Here is an 18,733-nt window from a genome sequence, read left to right as displayed (position 1 = left end):
ATCATCATCTTTAAAAATGCATTTTGTGCTACTCCTCATATAAAGTTAATTATTTGTAAGACATTATAGCCTGCTTGTAGCTGCCTCATTTCCTTCCTCAGTTCCTTGTTCTTGGGACTATAAACTATAATTTATACCTTTAATTCTTCTGAGGTCATGATATTTCCTGATTCATAGCTGTATGCATTTTCCATTGGAAAGATTTTGACATTATAAAGTATGAGCAGCTAGTGACACAATGCATAGAGCCTGGACCTTAAGTCAAATAGAGAAGAGATGAGAAGAGGAGGAGAAGGGGGAGGAAGAACATGAAGAATTGAATCCAAAAAACATGTGTGAAATCTTAGATTCTCTCAATCAACAATTAAAATCAAAGCTCAAAAATTTTAAATGCTATAAAGAAACTAAGCAGCAACGGAAAAAATTCAACATTAATCAAATTGTTTTACTAGAGAAACTTGAAGAACAAAGAAATTAGAAATAAGCAATGACTCTACACAATGAGAATATGGAAAATGTCTTGCCATCTCCATGGTTACAAGAAGTTCAACATAAATGCAAGTTGAGTCTAAAATGAAACAGAAAATATATATATACCATTAATAAAATTAATGACGATACAGTTACATCAGACTGGAACTGTGGCTTTTCTGAAAACCTGCAAAGTATGGGGCCAAATAAGAATCATTATTACTAACTCAAATGCCTCCAAGGGATGCATGAAATATGAGCAAAGCATTTTACCAGTATTTTTCTCCTCAAATACAAACCTAATCCCATTTTTTTAACAGATAGCATCATGTCTCTACTAAAAAAAGTTGAGAATATTAATAATCCCTTCAAATATGGATAAATTAAAAGTTTATGTGCTTTATTCAAAGTGCTCACAACTTATATCACTAAAAATATAATTATTACAAGAAAAATATGGACTAATGAGAAAAACAGGTTATCAAAAAAAAGTACCAGGACAGCACTATTGAAAAGGTCACCTCTAATTATCATATATCATTTATACTTCCTTTTTGATCACTATTCAACCTTTTATTCCATTTTGCATCTGATGTCTTTTATATTTATTGAAAAACAACAAAAAAAGATTTGAATGCAGAATCCTTGACATAGAGTAATCCTCATGGTAATTGATATAAATTGTGGAAATTTTTAGGAACACAATTTAAGTTAATTATAGTTCTGTTTCACCTTAATAGAACTAAATATAGCTTCCAAGATGAGGATAGAATTGAACCAAATATCTAATTTATTACTTGACATAAATATATATCAAACTATACGGTTCTTTGAAAACATAAAAACAGCTTTGTCAACTCATGGATCTCCAATAGCATTTAAATTCAACAGATACAAAATTATTAATGTTCACTAAGGAAATACAAAGACTAGAGGCTTTTAACTTAAATCTGGAGGTCAACCTGAACCATATATAAAAGCAATATTTATAAAATCTTGATCTCCTGCAGAAAATATAAATCAAACAAAAAGAAATAAATAAGAAAACTCTGGCCAGATTTGGATTTGGATCCTTACAAAAAACCTGTGTATTATTAACAAAGCACTGACCTCATCACTGTAAATAAATTAACTAACATTCCTCATGAAAAAAGAGGAAAAGTTTTGACATATTTATAGAACATAGAATAAACAGATCAAAAAAGTACAAAAATACTTTTTGAAACACATTACTTTGCCAGACAAAAGTAAAGAAGTATATAACATTGAATTTGTTAATGCTAAATAAGCAAAACTAGTTTGTTTGTTTTTTTTCTGGACACAGAGTAAATCAGCATTAAAATCCAAGATGAGGCCTTCCAAAGGCCTTCCAACAATATTATTCCCATGAACTCCCATAAATTCCAACCAACAATATAGTGGCAAAGAAGCATTAAACAAATGGCTGAGTTTCATTTGCAGAAACAGACTGCTTCATAAAGACAATTTAAGGCTAATTATACCTACCAGAAATGACAGATTATTCTCATTCTCATTCATATTCTCTCTCTCTCTCTCTCTCTCTCTCTCTCTCTGTCTCTCTCTCTCTCTCTGTCTCTCTCTCTCTCTCTCTCTCTCTCTCTCTGTCTCTCTCTCTCTCTCTCTCTCTCTCTCTTTCTCTCTCTCTCTCTCTCTCTCTCTCTCTCTCTCTCTCAACAATTGGAGTTGAGTGACTTGTCCAGGTCACACAGCTAGTAAGTGTGAAGTGTCTGAAGCCAGATTTCAATTCAGATTCTCCTGAATTCATAATGATAGTCTACACACTGTGTTTTTCTAGCTGACCCTCAAACAGGTTATTCTTAAGCAGTTTGAATTAGTGATTAATAAAGATTAGTCAAAAAAAATGTTATAAACTATGAAAAACATATTACAAGCTACAAAAATGTAGCACCTATCAAGATATACTCTGATTGCTAGAGTTATACAAGTTCACAACATTTCATAAGCTCACAGGTATATTTTCATAACACAAATATGGTTCAATAATCAAACTATATCAGAACAGGAATATTCGCATCTGGATATCATTGATCACCAAAAATTTAAGAATATATTTTTAGTACATGTTACCACAAGAAATATTCTCCAAGCAACATGGAATGAAAAGCTTCAGATTATACTGTGTTAGCAGAAGAAATCAAAGTCATGTGTGAATAGAAGGAGGTACCTATCATGCCCATTGTTCCATCTTCTGTGGAGTTATCCTAAAAATACTTTCAATAAGTCTCTTGAAGATGAGTTCACCTCCTAACACATTCAATTATAAAAAGCAGAAAATTACTGTACATAACCTATGCATACATATACAGATATATACCTAAATATACATATATACAAACATGCATATATATTTTTTTCTCTGCAACACTTCCTAATTTATAACTATGTAATAATTGATATCTAATCTAATATATATAATATACAATAACTTACACATATATAGTATTTTAAGGTTGACAGAGTTTCATATAAATATTCTATTTGATCTTTACAACAACCCTGTAATGTATTCTATTATCATTCTCCTGTCACAGGTAAGGCACCTCAGTCTTAGAGAGGTTAAATGACTTACTGGAGGTCACATTACTATTAAGTGTCTGAAGCCAAAATTCAAATCCAGATGTTTCTGATTCTAAGAATAACACTACATTTCTATCTACACACAACACCTCTAGCTGCATATATAACCTGGGCAATTTGTATTTTGTATCTACTTGTTTTTCCAATGCTGAGGACAGGTTAAACTGATTTCTTTGGAATTGCTGTGACTTTCAAAGAGAGGTCTTTTTATATCTAGTGTTTCAGGGCTCAATGCAATTAGTAAAATGTAATCTAAAATGTAATCATGTTTAGAAACTATGAATGGGGCCATCCTCCTTTTATTTGGTTTTTTAGAATACTTCTTCCATTGGAGACTATCTCTGGCAAATAGATTGTTTAGCATCTTCCTCGGAGCACTAATCAGCCAATCAATGAAAGAAGTTATTCCATAATTGCCCCCTTTCATGGTCTTGTATTATACTGGTGCAGATATGGGAAACACCCAGCCCCAGGAGAATTTTTCAAGGTTACATTTTGTTCTTGGGCTTGGTACTTTGTCTATAGTAGGCACTTTGTAAACATGTTGTAAATATTGAAAGAAAATTCTATTGAATAAAGTACAGACATTCACTCTTACATACTACCATATTTCCTATTTGTGCAACAAAAATTGATGAGTCTTTTTAAGCACTGTAAAAATTTATCCTACACTCCAGTTGTCCAGGGCTTTGACATAATGTAAGGTGACCAGAGTCCCCAAAAAACTATCTCAGACAAAGAAAAGCTATAGTAACTGTTAGCAAACTAGAAAGGTCTCAAGGATAGTTCTTGTGACAGATTACAGAATTGCTTAACTTAAGAGTGATTCATCACCACATTGGCATGGGGTAATAACTTATTCATCCCTTTATTTATTTATTTATTTGGATTTTTATTGTTTATTTATTTACTTTGCCATTGCAATTCTCAAAGACTGGTACCAATTCACAGAGAGGTTACTCTGAGTCTGGGGAGAGGATGTCCATACCTGACACAATCCCAGATCTTGGAAGTATGGAAGTAGGATTATAAAGTTTATCATTGATTTATAATATCACTATGGTGATAATATCCTTTTGATGATAATTCTTTCTTCTATCCTGATGCCAAGATCATATTATTGGGAGATGATTCAATGACTGTATCCCTAGGATGATAGGTTCATAGATTTGAGAACTGGAAAGGACCTTGGAAGCCACTGAGTGCCATCACATTATTTTATACAAGAAAAAATCAAGTCTCAAATGACTTGCATAATTTCATAGTAACGCATAACAATATAAGTATCAGGCCTGAGACTTGAACTTATGTTTTTTGGCTCCACATCCAGCATTGTTTTCACTGTACCAGGCTGTCTTCTGTACTTATAACTAAAATGATCCATTAACGGAATCAAAATCATTACAATACATCCCCTAAAATAGAAGTTTCAAATTAGAATAAATAATATTAACATATACAAGGTTAACATAAGGACAAAAACAGAAAACAAACTAAGTAATGAGTATCACAGCCATGGCTGTATAAGACAATTATATTTTAATATCTTCATCTGAGAATAAAGAAAAATTAACAATATTAGAAAATATCATTGTTAAATTCCTATTTATTTGAAACAGTAAAAGCCTAAAAATTGGCCTTCCCCCTCAAAAGGACTGAACTTCACTTGGAGAAGAGGGAGAATAGTTATGAATAATGAAGCCTAATTTATTTGTGAACTGAAGAGTAAGCGGGTACACAATATTTACATAGAAAGAAGGTGACCAGGTCATGAGAGGAAGATAGGAATACAAGATCATGCAGAAAGCATTGTAGAAATATGGCCCCAGGTTCAGTGTCTTAGCCTCATATGGCATTGTGAGTTATACAGCATTCAAGGCAAATAGAGATAGAACAGTTACTGTGTATGGATACTCATTATACTCAGAAAACATAATATGGGTTAAAGATCAAGCCCCTTTTGTTTAGTGTACAGAGTGCTGGTCCAGAGCCAGGAAGACCTGAGTATGAATTCTGCCTCAAGTACTTATTAGCTATGTAACTCTGAACAAGTCATCTAATAAGTATGTTGTGGGGTTTTATTATTTTTTTCTCAGTAATATCTGACTCTCCATGACTCCTACTGAGATTCTTCTAACAAAGATACTGAAGTAGTTTGCCATTTTCTTCTCCCGTTCATTTTACAGATGAACTGCACCTAACACCAACAAAGCGAAGTGACTTGTAGAGTGAAACCCCACCTCAGACACCTGCTGGCTCTGAGATCATCGATAATTCATTTCATCTCTCACAGTTTCTTGCTGTGTAAATGATCCAACTCCTATAATCCTACTCATTGGTCTCTAAGGTCCAGAGCAGCTTTGAAATAGTTTTTTTCTAAATAAATGTAAAGATAATTTTCAACATTCACCTTTGCAAAATCTTGGGTTCTGAATTGTTCTCCCTCTCCACCTATCTTCTTCCCTAGACAGCAAACAATCTGATATAGGTTAAACATGTGCAATAATTTTAAACATATTTCCATATTCATCATGCAGCACAAGAAAAATCAGATCTAAGGGAAAAAACACACGTAAGAAAAAAACAAACAAACAAGCAAACTACTAAAAAAAAAAAAAAAAAGGTGAAAATACTATGCTTTGATCCACATTCAGTATCCATAATTCTTTCTATGACATTTTCCATCCCAAGTCTATTGGAATTATCTTGAATCACTATATTACCCTGAAGAGATAAATTTATCATAGCTAATCTTCACATAATCTTGCTGTTGCTATATATAAAGTTCCCCAGGTTCTGCTTATGAAGTTCTACTCTTTAAAATTACCCAGAAAGTATGAGAAAAATTAAAGCTATCAAGAGCCCCATCAAAAAGGGCAGGGTTTCAGATAAGAGAGTGTCCTTCCTTGAATTTCTTCTCACTCACTGAACTCATTTATTCTGTGCTGGCTCCTTTTGGTGAAAAATCATTCCACTCCTAAAGGTAAAGAGAATAAACAATGTGTAAAATGTGAAGAGAAGAAGAATATGAGCGAAGGAATAAAAGTATCTTTCTCTGCATTTGGGTTGTTTCAGAATACATATTCTGGGTTTGGGTTTGTTTTTTTTTTTTTTGCTTTTTTTTTTTTTTTTTTTTTTTTTTTGATAGAAAATATGAGGATATAAAGCTTCTACCACAATTGGAGTCTCATTTCCTTGGCAGAGCCCAAAGGCATATACAAATCCATGTCAGTAACATTGAAGACTGAAGTCAAAGTATCCAAATAACTCCAGCAGCTCAAACCAATATGGAGAATAAACAGAGCTATCTGTTCTCCAGGATAAAAGTCACAGCATAGCATTTAGGAAAGAGGCTTAGTATCTGAAAGAGTCATTTCTGCACCTCCTCACTAATCATTGTACTTCACAGGGAATCAGTGATTGAAGGCAAGTTTTCAGGGCAATAAAGAATATCACGGTGTTTGGATCACTAAATGGAGAGGTAGCAGGGCTTCAAAGTGCAGTTTATAAAGTCTGGGGGAAAGTCCCTGCTGAGATTCCATTTAAGAGAAGATGAGCTTGGGCCAGGACAGCATGGTATAATTCAAGAGAACAGAGTACAAAGATAGTCTAAAAAGAATACTGGTTCTGGAGTTAGGGGATCTCTTTAAGTTCAAACTGTGCCCCTGAGGTTCACTTACCATGGGATCTCAGGAAAATCACCTCTCTTCCCTGGGTTTTCTTATCTCTAAAAGGAAGGTGTTAGTCTTCAGTACCTTTGAGATTCCTTCCAACTACAGGTCTTTGATCCCATACTCTGAGTTTGAATCTACTGGCATATTTTGTACTTGCAACATCTCTGCTTTCTTCCCTATAAAATGAGCTTATATCCATTTTTAGGGTGAAAAAGGAAACTAATTGTATGGAATGTTGCATATATACTGTCAACATTGGCTAATGTGACAGCCTCTTTTATGTAATGTTTTGTTTTCTTTTTTTCATGGGAAGATCTGTGGCAGGGATATGAAAATATATCTGTAAATCATTCACTCAAAAACATAAGGCATCAACACAGTCCTCAAAAAGCAATATAATAGAGTAAAATCAAATTAAAATAGGGAATGTACTAGATGAAAGTGCAAGCTCGTTCCACTTCCAAACCTTGTAATCCTATGAATTGCTGTCACTCTTGCACAGTACGAAGTGCATTGCCAGCCACACAAGAGACAGTCAGGAAATAATGTTTTTTTATAATGTTACTTTGATTATATAAAGTGTTCCCCTGGTTCTGCTCACTGCACTGTATATACTTTATGAACCCTAATCAATGCCCTGACCAGCTATATTTCCAAAGGATGGAGGATGCTACCAATCTCCAGACAGAAAGAAGATAGAGTCAAGATTAAGAGTGAAACATACATTTTTTTTTTAACATGGCCAATGTATGAATTTGTTTTCTATGTAATTATGCATATTTTATGTCTTTTCATTTAATTGGTGGAGAAGAGATGGGAGAGAGATAAAATAAATACTTGTTAATTGGAAAAATAGGATAAACTTTTAAATAAAGAGAAACAATGGTCTATTATTGTTAGATAGGGGAGCATAGGAAGGGAGAAAGGATTGGCATAGGAAGAATAAGAAAGAATTTCTGAATTTTCTGCACAGACTGCAATAAAGGTATATACCTGAAAGATATGAATAATCCCAATGTAACTTCAAGCATTTCTAAGTACACCTAGACTAGAGGAAGCATCATAATACATAGGAATGAATATTGAGTCTAGAATCAGAGGACTTAATTCAAATTCTGCCTCTAATACTGACTACTTATGGAACCTATAAATCAGGTAACTTCCCCCAGGCCTCAGTTTTCTCATCTACAAAATGAGATGGTTGAACTAGATAATTAGATGACCTCTTGGGTCCCTTGAAATATCAGAGCTATTATCCTGTGGTCCTTCCCCATCCAACTTTATAGCATATCCTGACATAAGACTACTTCCTTGGCTGTTGTAAAGGAATATATGCAGTGCGTACAGAGAGAGAAAAAAATCAAAGGGAAACAAATAATGGGAGATGGGTCCACTGTAATTATACCCATGGGAAAGTGGAACAAAAGAGTGACAGGAAACAGAAACACAATACTAGACACAACAAGTACAGAAGCAATAATTACATTCCTATTTCTCCAGCTGGCTCTGAAACTCCAAGGCAATAAATGAGGAGGGGGACAGAATAGTGCTTAGTTTACTAGTGTCTTGAACCTTGAGAAAGTGTACCCCAAATGTTATAATCTGACCTTTAGGCTCCCCCTAGATTTAGCACAACTAAAATAGGTAAAGCAATAGATTTATCCCCACCAAACAGTACAAAAACCCTTCATCCTGGAAGAAGACACAGAAGAAGATTCGGCATCACTAGTGTCTTGAAATTCTTACATGGATGCAAATGTTGCTTGGAGTACTCTTTACCCTTGGGACAGAAGTCTGGTACGGTAGAAAGAGGACCAGGTTCATGATCCCACCTCTGACACTTACTACCTTTTTGATGTTGGCTAAATCATTTATTTTAACTCTATGGGTCTTAATTTCCTAATCTGTAAAATTAGGGGAGTTGGACAAATGCTTTGTGAGGTTCTTTTTAGCTCTAATTCTATTATTTACCAATTGTTCCAAGTATGGTCTTTTTGCAGTCTTCTCCACCAACTCCCATCCATCCATTAGAATGTAAATTCCTTGAGGGTAGGGATTTCATTTCTGTCTCTGCATCTCTACCACCTAGTACAGAGCTTGGCATATTGTAGATGCTTAAAGAATATGTATTGAATTAATTTATATTTATCCTTCAAACCAACTATCTCTACCAATTGCCCAAACATAATTACCTTTTCTTTTACAAAGGGAATTAAGTATATATAAAATAACATCTCAGGAAATAAGAAAACAAAATTAATAATAATAACCAACATTTATATAGTGCTTATTAAGTGCCAGGCACTAGGTTAAGCCCTTTACCATTATTGTCTCATCTGATCCTCACAACAATTTTATCAGGTACATGTTATTATTATTCCCATTTTACAGATGAGGAAACTGATGTAAACTGGTTAATTGATTTGCCCATGATCCCACAACTAGATTTGAACTCAGATCTTCTTGGCCTGCAACCTTGGCTTGATGCTCTATCAGTTGTGCTACTGAGCTACCCCAAATGCTATAAAGCAAAAACAATAAAAGAATAAAAGGCAAGAAGGCCAAGAGAAGATAGGAAAAAAAGAGAGAAGAAGCAGTATAGGAGAGGGGATGACAGAGGGTGTCAGGGGGAGGAATTGTAGTTCTATTAACTAGAAATAAGGCAGGCTAGGCTGAAGTTCCAGAATCTCCCTGTTCAAATCTTGCTTCTTGTTGGTCTCTGGGATTCAGAAAAAACTAAAGCTATCCAAATTACTTTCTTTAATGAGTATGTTGTGGCTGTTGGTACCTTCTTTTGATCAAATTTTGAATGAAAAGCATTATGCTAAGAAACAAACTATATGATCCCTAACCTCACAAAGGTTAAACTTATTTAGAAAGAAAAAAAAATTTTCACTTTTACACTATTCCAAATGATACTGCTCCTGTCAATTAAATCCAAGGCTCTTGAAATTCATCAGTATTTTAACCTCTATCTACTATATCCTGAAAGATCAAAGACAATATTTAATAACAGACTAAATGATCTTCTTTTCTCACTTTTTCTTGACAGAACAAAGCTATATTATACAGAATTATTTCCATCATTCTTTTCCAGTGTATTGTTCAATTCAGTTAAATTCACTAAATATGTATTAAGTGCCTATTAAGTGCACTTTTAGGTTAGGAGATAGGACACAAAAAGATAGTTCCTATCCTTAAAGAGCTTACAATCTTCGTTATCACAGATGTTCCTTCCTCTTTTACTTTGAGCCCAAACTTTGAGAAATTTTCTAGGAACTCAGTCCTAGAAATCCTTTTCTTTTAGTTTTACTAACTACACATGAAAGAGTGGAAAGAATAAAGATTTGAAGTCAGAAGATGCATGGTTCAAATCTCAGCTCCTCTATAAAATGAACTCCATTATAACAGGAGCTCTTAATTCTTTTTATGTCATGATCCCCTTTAACAGTCTGATGAAGTATACGGACCTTTCTCATAATTATGTTTTTAAATGCATAACACAAAATATATAGGACTATAACTGTAATCCTGGAATTTCATATTGACATTCATGAAAACATTAAAAAAAATTCATGAACCCAGAATAAAAATGTCTGATTAACAAGGTCCTTTCCAGCTCTATGTCTATTTTCCCATATAATCCAGACAATTCCCTCACAACATATATCCTTTGGCCTAAATGGACATAGCAAACTCTTTAAAGACCTCCCTTCTTCATGCACCTATTCTTTAAGCCAGGGATTCTTAACCTCTTTTGTATCATGGATACAACCACTAGGTAAAGTTGATAGACCCCTTCCCTGAATAACTGTTTTTAAATACTTAGAAGAAATAATTAAATTTTAGCTAGAGGTTAGTTAAAATAAAATTTAATCTTCCCACTGAACAAACTTTCCTAATGGGTACTTTGTGGTTGCTGGAGCCTTTTTTTTTAGTATTTCAATCAAATTTTCATGGAGAAAAAGTCCTATGCTAAGAAGTGCACCCACAGACTCCAATTCAAGAATCCCTGTTTCTGCTCACTTCTCAGAGCAAAGAACTGGAAATTGAGGAGATGTCCATCAATAGGAGAATGACTGAATAAATTATGGCATGTGATTATGATGTAATATTATTGTTCTGTGGGAAATTGTGAGCAGTATGCTTTCAGAAAAACCTGGAAAGACCCTCCATTAACTGAATCAAAGTGAAATGTACTGTGTACAAAGTAATAGCAATGTTGTAGAATGATTAGCTGTGTATGACTTTGCTATTCTCAGCAATACAACTATTCATGACTATTCAAAAGGACTTCTGATAAAAATGCTATCCATACCCAAAGAAAGATTTTATCTGTAATGTTCTTTTTCTCTAGATTGTAATCATTTTGGGGGGAGCAGGATTTCTTGGGGAGCTTCTGGAGGTAGCCTTCCTTTCAGTTCAGTTCCAATAATCACCCCAAATGCAACCAGGAGTTCAAATCCAGATCCTTTATTATGTCCTTCAAATATTGTCTCTTCCAAAATCTTATCTCCTTCACTTGGGGCTTGGCTAGTTTTCTGGAGGCCTTCCTCTCTCCTTGGTTCCCGAGAGCTCTTGCTACTAGTCCTTTGTCTCTTCCAACTTCAGCCTCTAGCTCCCTCTGAATCCAAAGCCTCCAGCCAGCACAAGGGTTGAAAATGGAATGAAATCTTGACTCCTCCTCCCAGAGGTGTGAGTCTAATGTGTGGACCAATGACCGAACTCCTTTAAAGGTGTAAACTCCTTTAAAGGTTTGAACTCCTTTAAAGGTGTGAACTAAGTGCATAAGTACCTTGTAAGAATCCTAACAATATCTAATACAAATTAAAGCATACTCTTTTTTATTTTTTTAATATTTTTGAGGAGAGAGGGGGAGATCATATATTTTTTTCACACCATGACTTCTATGGAAATGTTTTATACAGCTTCATATGTGCCTTTTTAAAGGGGGTGAAGGTGGGGAGGAAGGGAGAGAATCTGGAATGCAAAGCTTCAAAAACATGTAAAAATTATTTTATATGCATCTAAGGAAAATAAAAATATTAAATACATAATCAATAACATAAAAAATCCCTACTTCTGGCCTTCTTAAACTCAACCATAACTATGCCTTCAGGGGTACTGAACATCAAGTGTCCAAGGTTTATCCTCTGTCTAGTATCTACATCATTTTACAATGTGTCTCCAATCTATTTTTCCAGGTTTGTGTTTACAATGTCAAAATGACCCTTAACATAGTATTCTACCTTCTTTCTCCATGGCTTTCTACAGGATGTCTCCCATGCCTGAAATGCTGTCTCTTTTTACCTTTACCTTTTGTAATAGCTAGTTGCTTTCAAGGATATTCTCCCCATAAATTTACTTTTTCTTTTTCCCCATAGCAGGAGCTCCGTAAGCCATTTTTATTTTTGTCTACATGTCCCCAGTACAATGTCTGGAACATAGGTAGTATTAATAAATACTTATTAAATTGATTCCTGTATCCAGAGAGTTCCACATTATTTTGCATATGAACTGATTGGTAGCGTGTCTCAAGGACAAGAAACTAAAGCTCAGACCCCAGTCCATCTGTCACACATAACTTTGCTGGAGTCAAATGAATGTCAAATCACCTAAGGTACCCTGAGGCCCCTCCTAGAAGAGTTCTGCAACATTGAATACAAATTGTTGGACTGCTCTCTTGTGTCTCAAATTGAACAAGAACAGCCAGAGAAAGCCAAGGAATGCCTGAAGGCCCAAACCCCAATAGTTGAATAAAATACTATTTTCTGAGCTTTTAGATTAAGTTGAACAGTCCGGAAGAAGGATTTTTTTTTTCAAATGCAGTTAGATGTGAAGGTACATTTGCTATGATTTTATAATTCACTGGATTACAAAAGGAGAAAGTTGTTTCTGATCACGACTAGTTATAATTTTCAAGTGAGTGTCTCCAATAACATAAAAACTGTTATATCTCAGTGGAATTGCAGAACTAATCAATCACTCTTATATAACAGGTACTTACTGTGAAAATAATGTCCTCGACCGAACAATGAACTTAAACACATATTCCAAAGCTTTCAGAGTTCTTAGGATAGGTTCACATTGCTCCCCTCTGCTGGAAGTATCCAAGTAGGTCTTCAGAACTGTCATCAATTTCCTGAACAAGAGATTATATTTTCAAAATATTTTTCTTCCCAGGACATGATACAGTTACTATTTTGTACATGAAATCATGAAACATTCAATCCATGGCATAAAGTAGTGCAAAATAAATTTATCATTGAGTATAGCAGTGCATATGTATATGCAAAAATCCCCAAAACAAATACTGTAAAGAAAGTTGATTATGCTAGGGAAGCTGAATGGCATGATCTTTAAGACTATTTCTAGCTCTAGCATTTCATAATTCCATGAAAAAAGGAATCACTAGAAAAAATAGGTCATAGTCAGGTGGTTAGTGTCTGCCTAACTATTAGTGACCATCTTTTTATATGACTGTGGGTAAAAAGTAGGGTAAAAAAGTCCTTTTCAGATGGAGAACAGCATTGTAGGAACTGTGAATGATCCTATAAAGAGAGAGATTTTTCATGTATTTTGAATCTTAAAAGGATTAATCTCAGCCTATGGCTTAGCTCTTTCCATTACTATGAAAATTAAAATGTTGCTATATGTCTGAAGACTAGGGAATCTAAAAATTAGTTCTAATACAAAGTTTTTCCACCTTTGTTCTCTTTGTAATCGTCTTTTAGAGAGGAGAAACAAGAAAATTCTTAGAATAGGTAACCAAAAGGAAGCCCCTCATGTTTCTCTCTCTCTCTCTCTCTCTTTTTTTTTTTAATTTAAGAAGCAGACACGGAATTAGGAAGGACAGGAAGGAATAGTACAATTTAGAACTATAAGAGGTTTTAGAGGTCATCTAATACAATGCTTTCATTTTATACCTGAGGAAAAAAATTGAAGTTCAGAATCTTTTACAATTTTAAATCTATGATCCTCCATTCAAGAGGTTTGTTGCATTGCACTTTCAAAAGACTAAACTAGGAGAGAAAAGTTGAAAAAAGAAAACTTCTGACAACTTTACTGACTGAGTTTCTTCATCAATAAAACAAGAGGATTAGGTCAGATGATTTTTAGAGTCTCATTTAACTCTAATATTTAATAACTTTTAAGACTCTAAAGTCATAACTTGCAAAATTACTCTAGTTCTTTCTTGGAGAAGTTAATACAGAACTTTTTTTAGAGAGATGATAGCTATGGATTCAGTCCCCGAGGTACACTTAAGGGTCAAGTTTTTCCCCTAGGGCTATATGGATGATGATTTTTGATTTGATGATCAAGAGAAACCTAGTAAGTATTTGCACTTACTTGTAAGCCAATGTTGCACTGAAATGTTGTTGTATGTAGGCTTCCAGGACAGTATTGAAATGCTGGAATTTCCGATCAGCAATGAGTCCTATTATATAGATCTAATAAAGATGTCAAGAATGAGCATTTATGAGGTTGACATTCTGTGCAGCTGATATGAATATGGATACTTGTATCATGGAACTTGAAGGATTCTGAGATGCTGACTCACTCAGAATATCCCCTTTCATTTCTCTGTAAGAGGACCTGAAATCCCTCTATTAGAAATTCATTTATTTTGGTTAAGATTTTACAGCATCCTATTTACATTTAAAATGTAAGCACTGCTGGATTGGGGAAACCAATTAAGCCTCAGTTAGCCATTAACACCTTAGATGCTTTCCCCTATGACAGTAAGAAAATCACAATTTTTTGTGTGGGAAAAAGAATACAAGGAGTTTGGAAGGAAGTCAGGCCTTAGTGAAGAGCTACAATGGAAAGCAATCAGGAGTGACATGATGACACTAAAATAGCCTGAGACAGACCTGCTGCCCAGCAGGAGTAAAAAAAAGTCCCCAAAATTCAAGTTAGAAGAAGCTCCCCAAAAATGATATTATTCCTCAGTTAGGTTTTGGGCTAACCCTGAGGATTCAGCAAAAGCAACCTAGATACTTCCTGGTATCCTACTTTCTGTATATCCAATCAACATCAATTTGTTATCAGGATTTAAAATCTCCTTTTTTCCCACTCTACCAGAGTTATAGATGAAAATGTAACTCTTAAGATTAAAAGAAAAATAATTCCATCCATCTGATCAAAAGTCAGTCCCATGAGATCAAAAGTACAGTATTCTTATCAATATAATCCAAATTCAAAGCATCCCTGTAGATTTCTACCACTCTCTTACCAAGGCATCGAAGACCAAGATGTCATACTCATTACTCTGGGAATGTTCCATCATGATATTAAAAAGGGCGTCCAAGGTATCTTGGAGAAACTGGGGGCAAAAAACAGCTCATATAAGTCATGGGCATGAGTAGGGAACAAGGGATTTCTAACAGAACAAGTTAAAATATACCAAATGCAGAGCTAAAAGAGAAATCAGAGGCCAATTAGTACAACTCCCTGATTTTTCAGATGAGGAAACTGAGACCCCAAAAAATGAAAAGATCATAAAAGTAGTGAAAGTAATGGGGAATTTGATTACACATCTTCTAAATCCAGAGCTAGAGTTTTTTTATACTGTACCACATATTACATTTACATAACTAGTAAACTGCCTTCTGAGGCAAATAGATTCCTGGAAAGTAGCTGGTGTTGACTGTCACAGGTAGTTAGGTATAGGTTCTTGAGCATTCATTTTGTAATAATAGTCTGGACTCTCAAGTTGTTCTTGTTAGTTTGCTTTGGTTTTAGATCTGGATCTGTTATCGTGGGCATAGAAAATTCCTAAGGAATATAAATCAGAAACTTCCTTACAAGGTATGGTCTTAGACAGCTGCCTGGGAACACAGAATGGTTAAGTCATTCCCCCAAGGTCAGTTGTGTTAGAACTAAGGTCTCGCAAACTCTGAGGTTGACTTCACTATGGCAGGCTATCTCTTGTCCATAGTTTACATGCTAGCAAATAAAATAATAATAGAAGATATTTCTACAGAGCTTTAGAGTCTGAAAAGCATTCACACATATTCCATTTGACTTTCCCCATAATCCTGTGAAGTACCACAGTATTATTACACAGCAGCTAGGATAAATTAGTGGGCCTCCACTAGTATCTTATACATAGCAAATGCTATATAAATGTTTATTATTAATGTTTATGACTAGTGGTATCTCCAGAGATTTGTTTTATTTTGCCTTGCTCTTAAAATTGTAGTTTTTTTTTTCAGCATAGGAAACTCCCAGGTGAGGAAAATCCCTTTTCCAATGTATTTTAACACCATACCAGAGAAAGTCTTAAAGAGTTGCCTGAGGCACTGAGTGGTTAAACAACTGGCCTAGCATCAATCAGAGACAGAACTTCTTCACCTTCAGTCTATTTGTCTCAGAGGTTAGCTCTCTAACCAGTAAACTATCATGTCTCTGGATCTCTATATTGCACAACAGGAAATCCAGGTTCAACAAGGTTAGTGTTTATAGAGCTGGTAAATGTCAGATGCAGTATGCAAACTCAAGTCTTCACTTCAAATCTAGCACTTTTCGCACTACCTCAAGCCTGTCTCCCTCAGTCACCTTGAATCAATGTTTTTCAGAGACTCTTGGATGGGGGTTTCGCCAAACAAAATATTTATTCCTTGGTTTTCTGACTACTGATGTAAACAAGGTCACAGTAGCTGCTGAGGTTCTTTCCTTAATCCTTGCTGTGGGGAGAACAAAGCTGCTTTAATTAGACTTATACTTGAAACACTTTATATTCTCTCTCTGTCACCAAATGGATACAACCAAAATACCTCCAATATTCTGCTTATTCTGGCAGAAACCTCAGTTATACAGTTAGGTCTCCATCCTTTGAGATTTTTTTTCCCCCTTCCTCATCTCTGCTTTATCAAATTGGATAAGCAGGTCAAACCAACTATATTTCCTTATCTCTCTTATCAACTAAAGGGATCATGATAAAAAAAAAAAAAACCTACTAGTTGCAGTCACATAGCTGCAAACCTATTATGTGCAAGACAGTCCATTAGATATAGCAACTCATCAACCAAATATTTAGAGGAATGATTTCCAAGAAATGTTGGGGAATTTTGTTGTGGTGTACATATCAACTCATCCTTATTTAACAAGTCTATATTGAGTGCTTATTATGTGCCAGGCATTGGAGAAAAAAAAAAAAAAAAAAAAAAAAAGTAAAAGAACCCTGTCTTCAACAATCTCTACTCAAGGAAACAAATATGTATTTGTATAAATACAAAATAGATATAATGTTATGGGATTGGGAGAGGAAGAAGTGCTAATAGCTGGAAGATCAGGAAGGATTTTATTTATTGTAGAAGGTAGCCATTGAATTAATTTATCAAAGCAATAAGGGATTCTCCCAGGTGGATGTGAATAATAGAAAGACCATTCAATTTAGAAACTTAGGTTCAAATCCCAAGTCTTCTATTTGATCAGTATGTGATCTTTCTTAAACCACTTTATCTCCAGATCTTGATGGAATGGAGACCAAATGATCTCTAACTTGTGTTCTAATTCTAAATGCTATAACCTTCTTTTCTCTGTGACCTATTTTATAAGCATTTCCAATATTCATTTGGGAAGGGAATTGCTCTAACCCCCTTCAAAGACAACCCAATTCTGTCTTTCAATGCCCAGATTTGAATGCATGTGAATGTTTCTATGCATTTAAAGGGATTTGATTTAAAAAATAATAAAGGGATTCATACCAACCTTCACAACTTCTTCTCCATCCACAATTTTCAATTTTTCTAAATTTTCTTGTAGTAGTTCAGGTTTCATACGCCACTTTAGTAGACCTAGCAGACCCACTGGAACACAGATCATTCATAATACTGAACAGAGTAGGTCATACATTTGGATCTCCTACTTTATCTTCCCTAATACATCCATAAACAGGAAAGTATTACTTCTCTTTCATTCCCAGCCCCACCCATACTCCTAAGCAGCCTCATTACCATTTTGAGTTAGTTTGGTAGAGCACACAAGGGTGGAAATAGAGAACACATCTCTGGAACTGATGGAGAGTCCTCCTACACTGCTAGCACTCCGGCTCAAGGTGGATCCCTTGCTTTCAATATGGTGCCGATAAGAAGGAAGGGTCAGGTAAGCACTGGCATCCTCCATCTTCTTGCTGTCTCCCTAAAAACATGACTCCAGTTACTTCTCCAAGAGTCTAATATAAGTCAAAGTTGACTATGGCTAAATCTTAGCTAGTAGCTATGGGAAGTGGGAGCCACAAAAAGGAAAAAGAAAAACAATGAAACACTTAACAAATTAACTTAATTTAGACTTGTCTGTTACTTGTATGATTTTGCTTTATAAAAATGATTTTTTAAAATGACTTTCTTCTTACCTGAGTGGGATATTAAGGGCATAAAAGTAAGGTAGGTAGAGGGGGAACGTTAGGAAGAAATCTACATTATATTTGGTTTCATTGTAATTTGATATTTGTTATAAATATTGAATTTACAATAATAATAACAATTTATGTCTTTGAAAGTAATGATTTTTAAATAACTAATTATTAATATTAAGGAGACACAGGATTTTCCTTTCTAAAAGGTTCTCTATTAGGCCAAGCCAGCATCTAAAAGACATTGCTGATAGATTGGATTAACTTTCTCTTCCATTTTATTCAAACCCCCACCCATTGTGTCTTATACAGGTTTGGATTGAGGAAAAACTCTTTGATTAGATTGCCAGAGGCTGGAGATGGTTCTCAAGTAAATGACATAATCAAAGTCATATCTCCCTCATTAGAATAGGTCCACCTCTCAATATAATATTAATTCTTCTCATTACTTGTTAACCAATCAAACCTGATTAACACCCTCAGGAACACACTCTTTCAAGGGCTTATAAGCAGTGAATGGACTCCATGAGAGGGTCTCTGGCATTCAAGAGTGTCACTGACTCCTTTTATTAATCATATGTTAGCATTATTAATAAAATGATTAATTACC

At 34.7% G+C, this 18,733-nt stretch overlaps 1 protein-coding gene across 1 annotated transcript in view; it reads right to left on the bottom strand.

The window, feature by feature from the left end:
• The window catches only part of DOCK2 (dedicator of cytokinesis 2), a 491,936-nt gene that overhangs the window by 391,116 nt on the left and 82,087 nt on the right, over positions 1 to 18,733 (bottom strand). The window contains 5 exon segments of the mRNA XM_074292033.1: positions 12,772 to 12,906; positions 14,115 to 14,215; positions 15,001 to 15,090; positions 17,481 to 17,578; positions 17,726 to 17,909. Coding sequence (XP_074148134.1) covers positions 12,772 to 12,906; positions 14,115 to 14,215; positions 15,001 to 15,090; positions 17,481 to 17,578; positions 17,726 to 17,909 — 608 coding nt within the window.

Source organism: Sminthopsis crassicaudata, chromosome 2, assembly GCF_048593235.1.
Source record: "Sminthopsis crassicaudata isolate SCR6 chromosome 2, ASM4859323v1, whole genome shotgun sequence".
NCBI lineage: Eukaryota > Metazoa > Chordata > Mammalia > Dasyuromorphia > Dasyuridae > Sminthopsis > Sminthopsis crassicaudata.
Note: the sequence above shows the minus strand (reverse complement) of the source record. Positions and strands in the feature narration are given on the sequence as shown.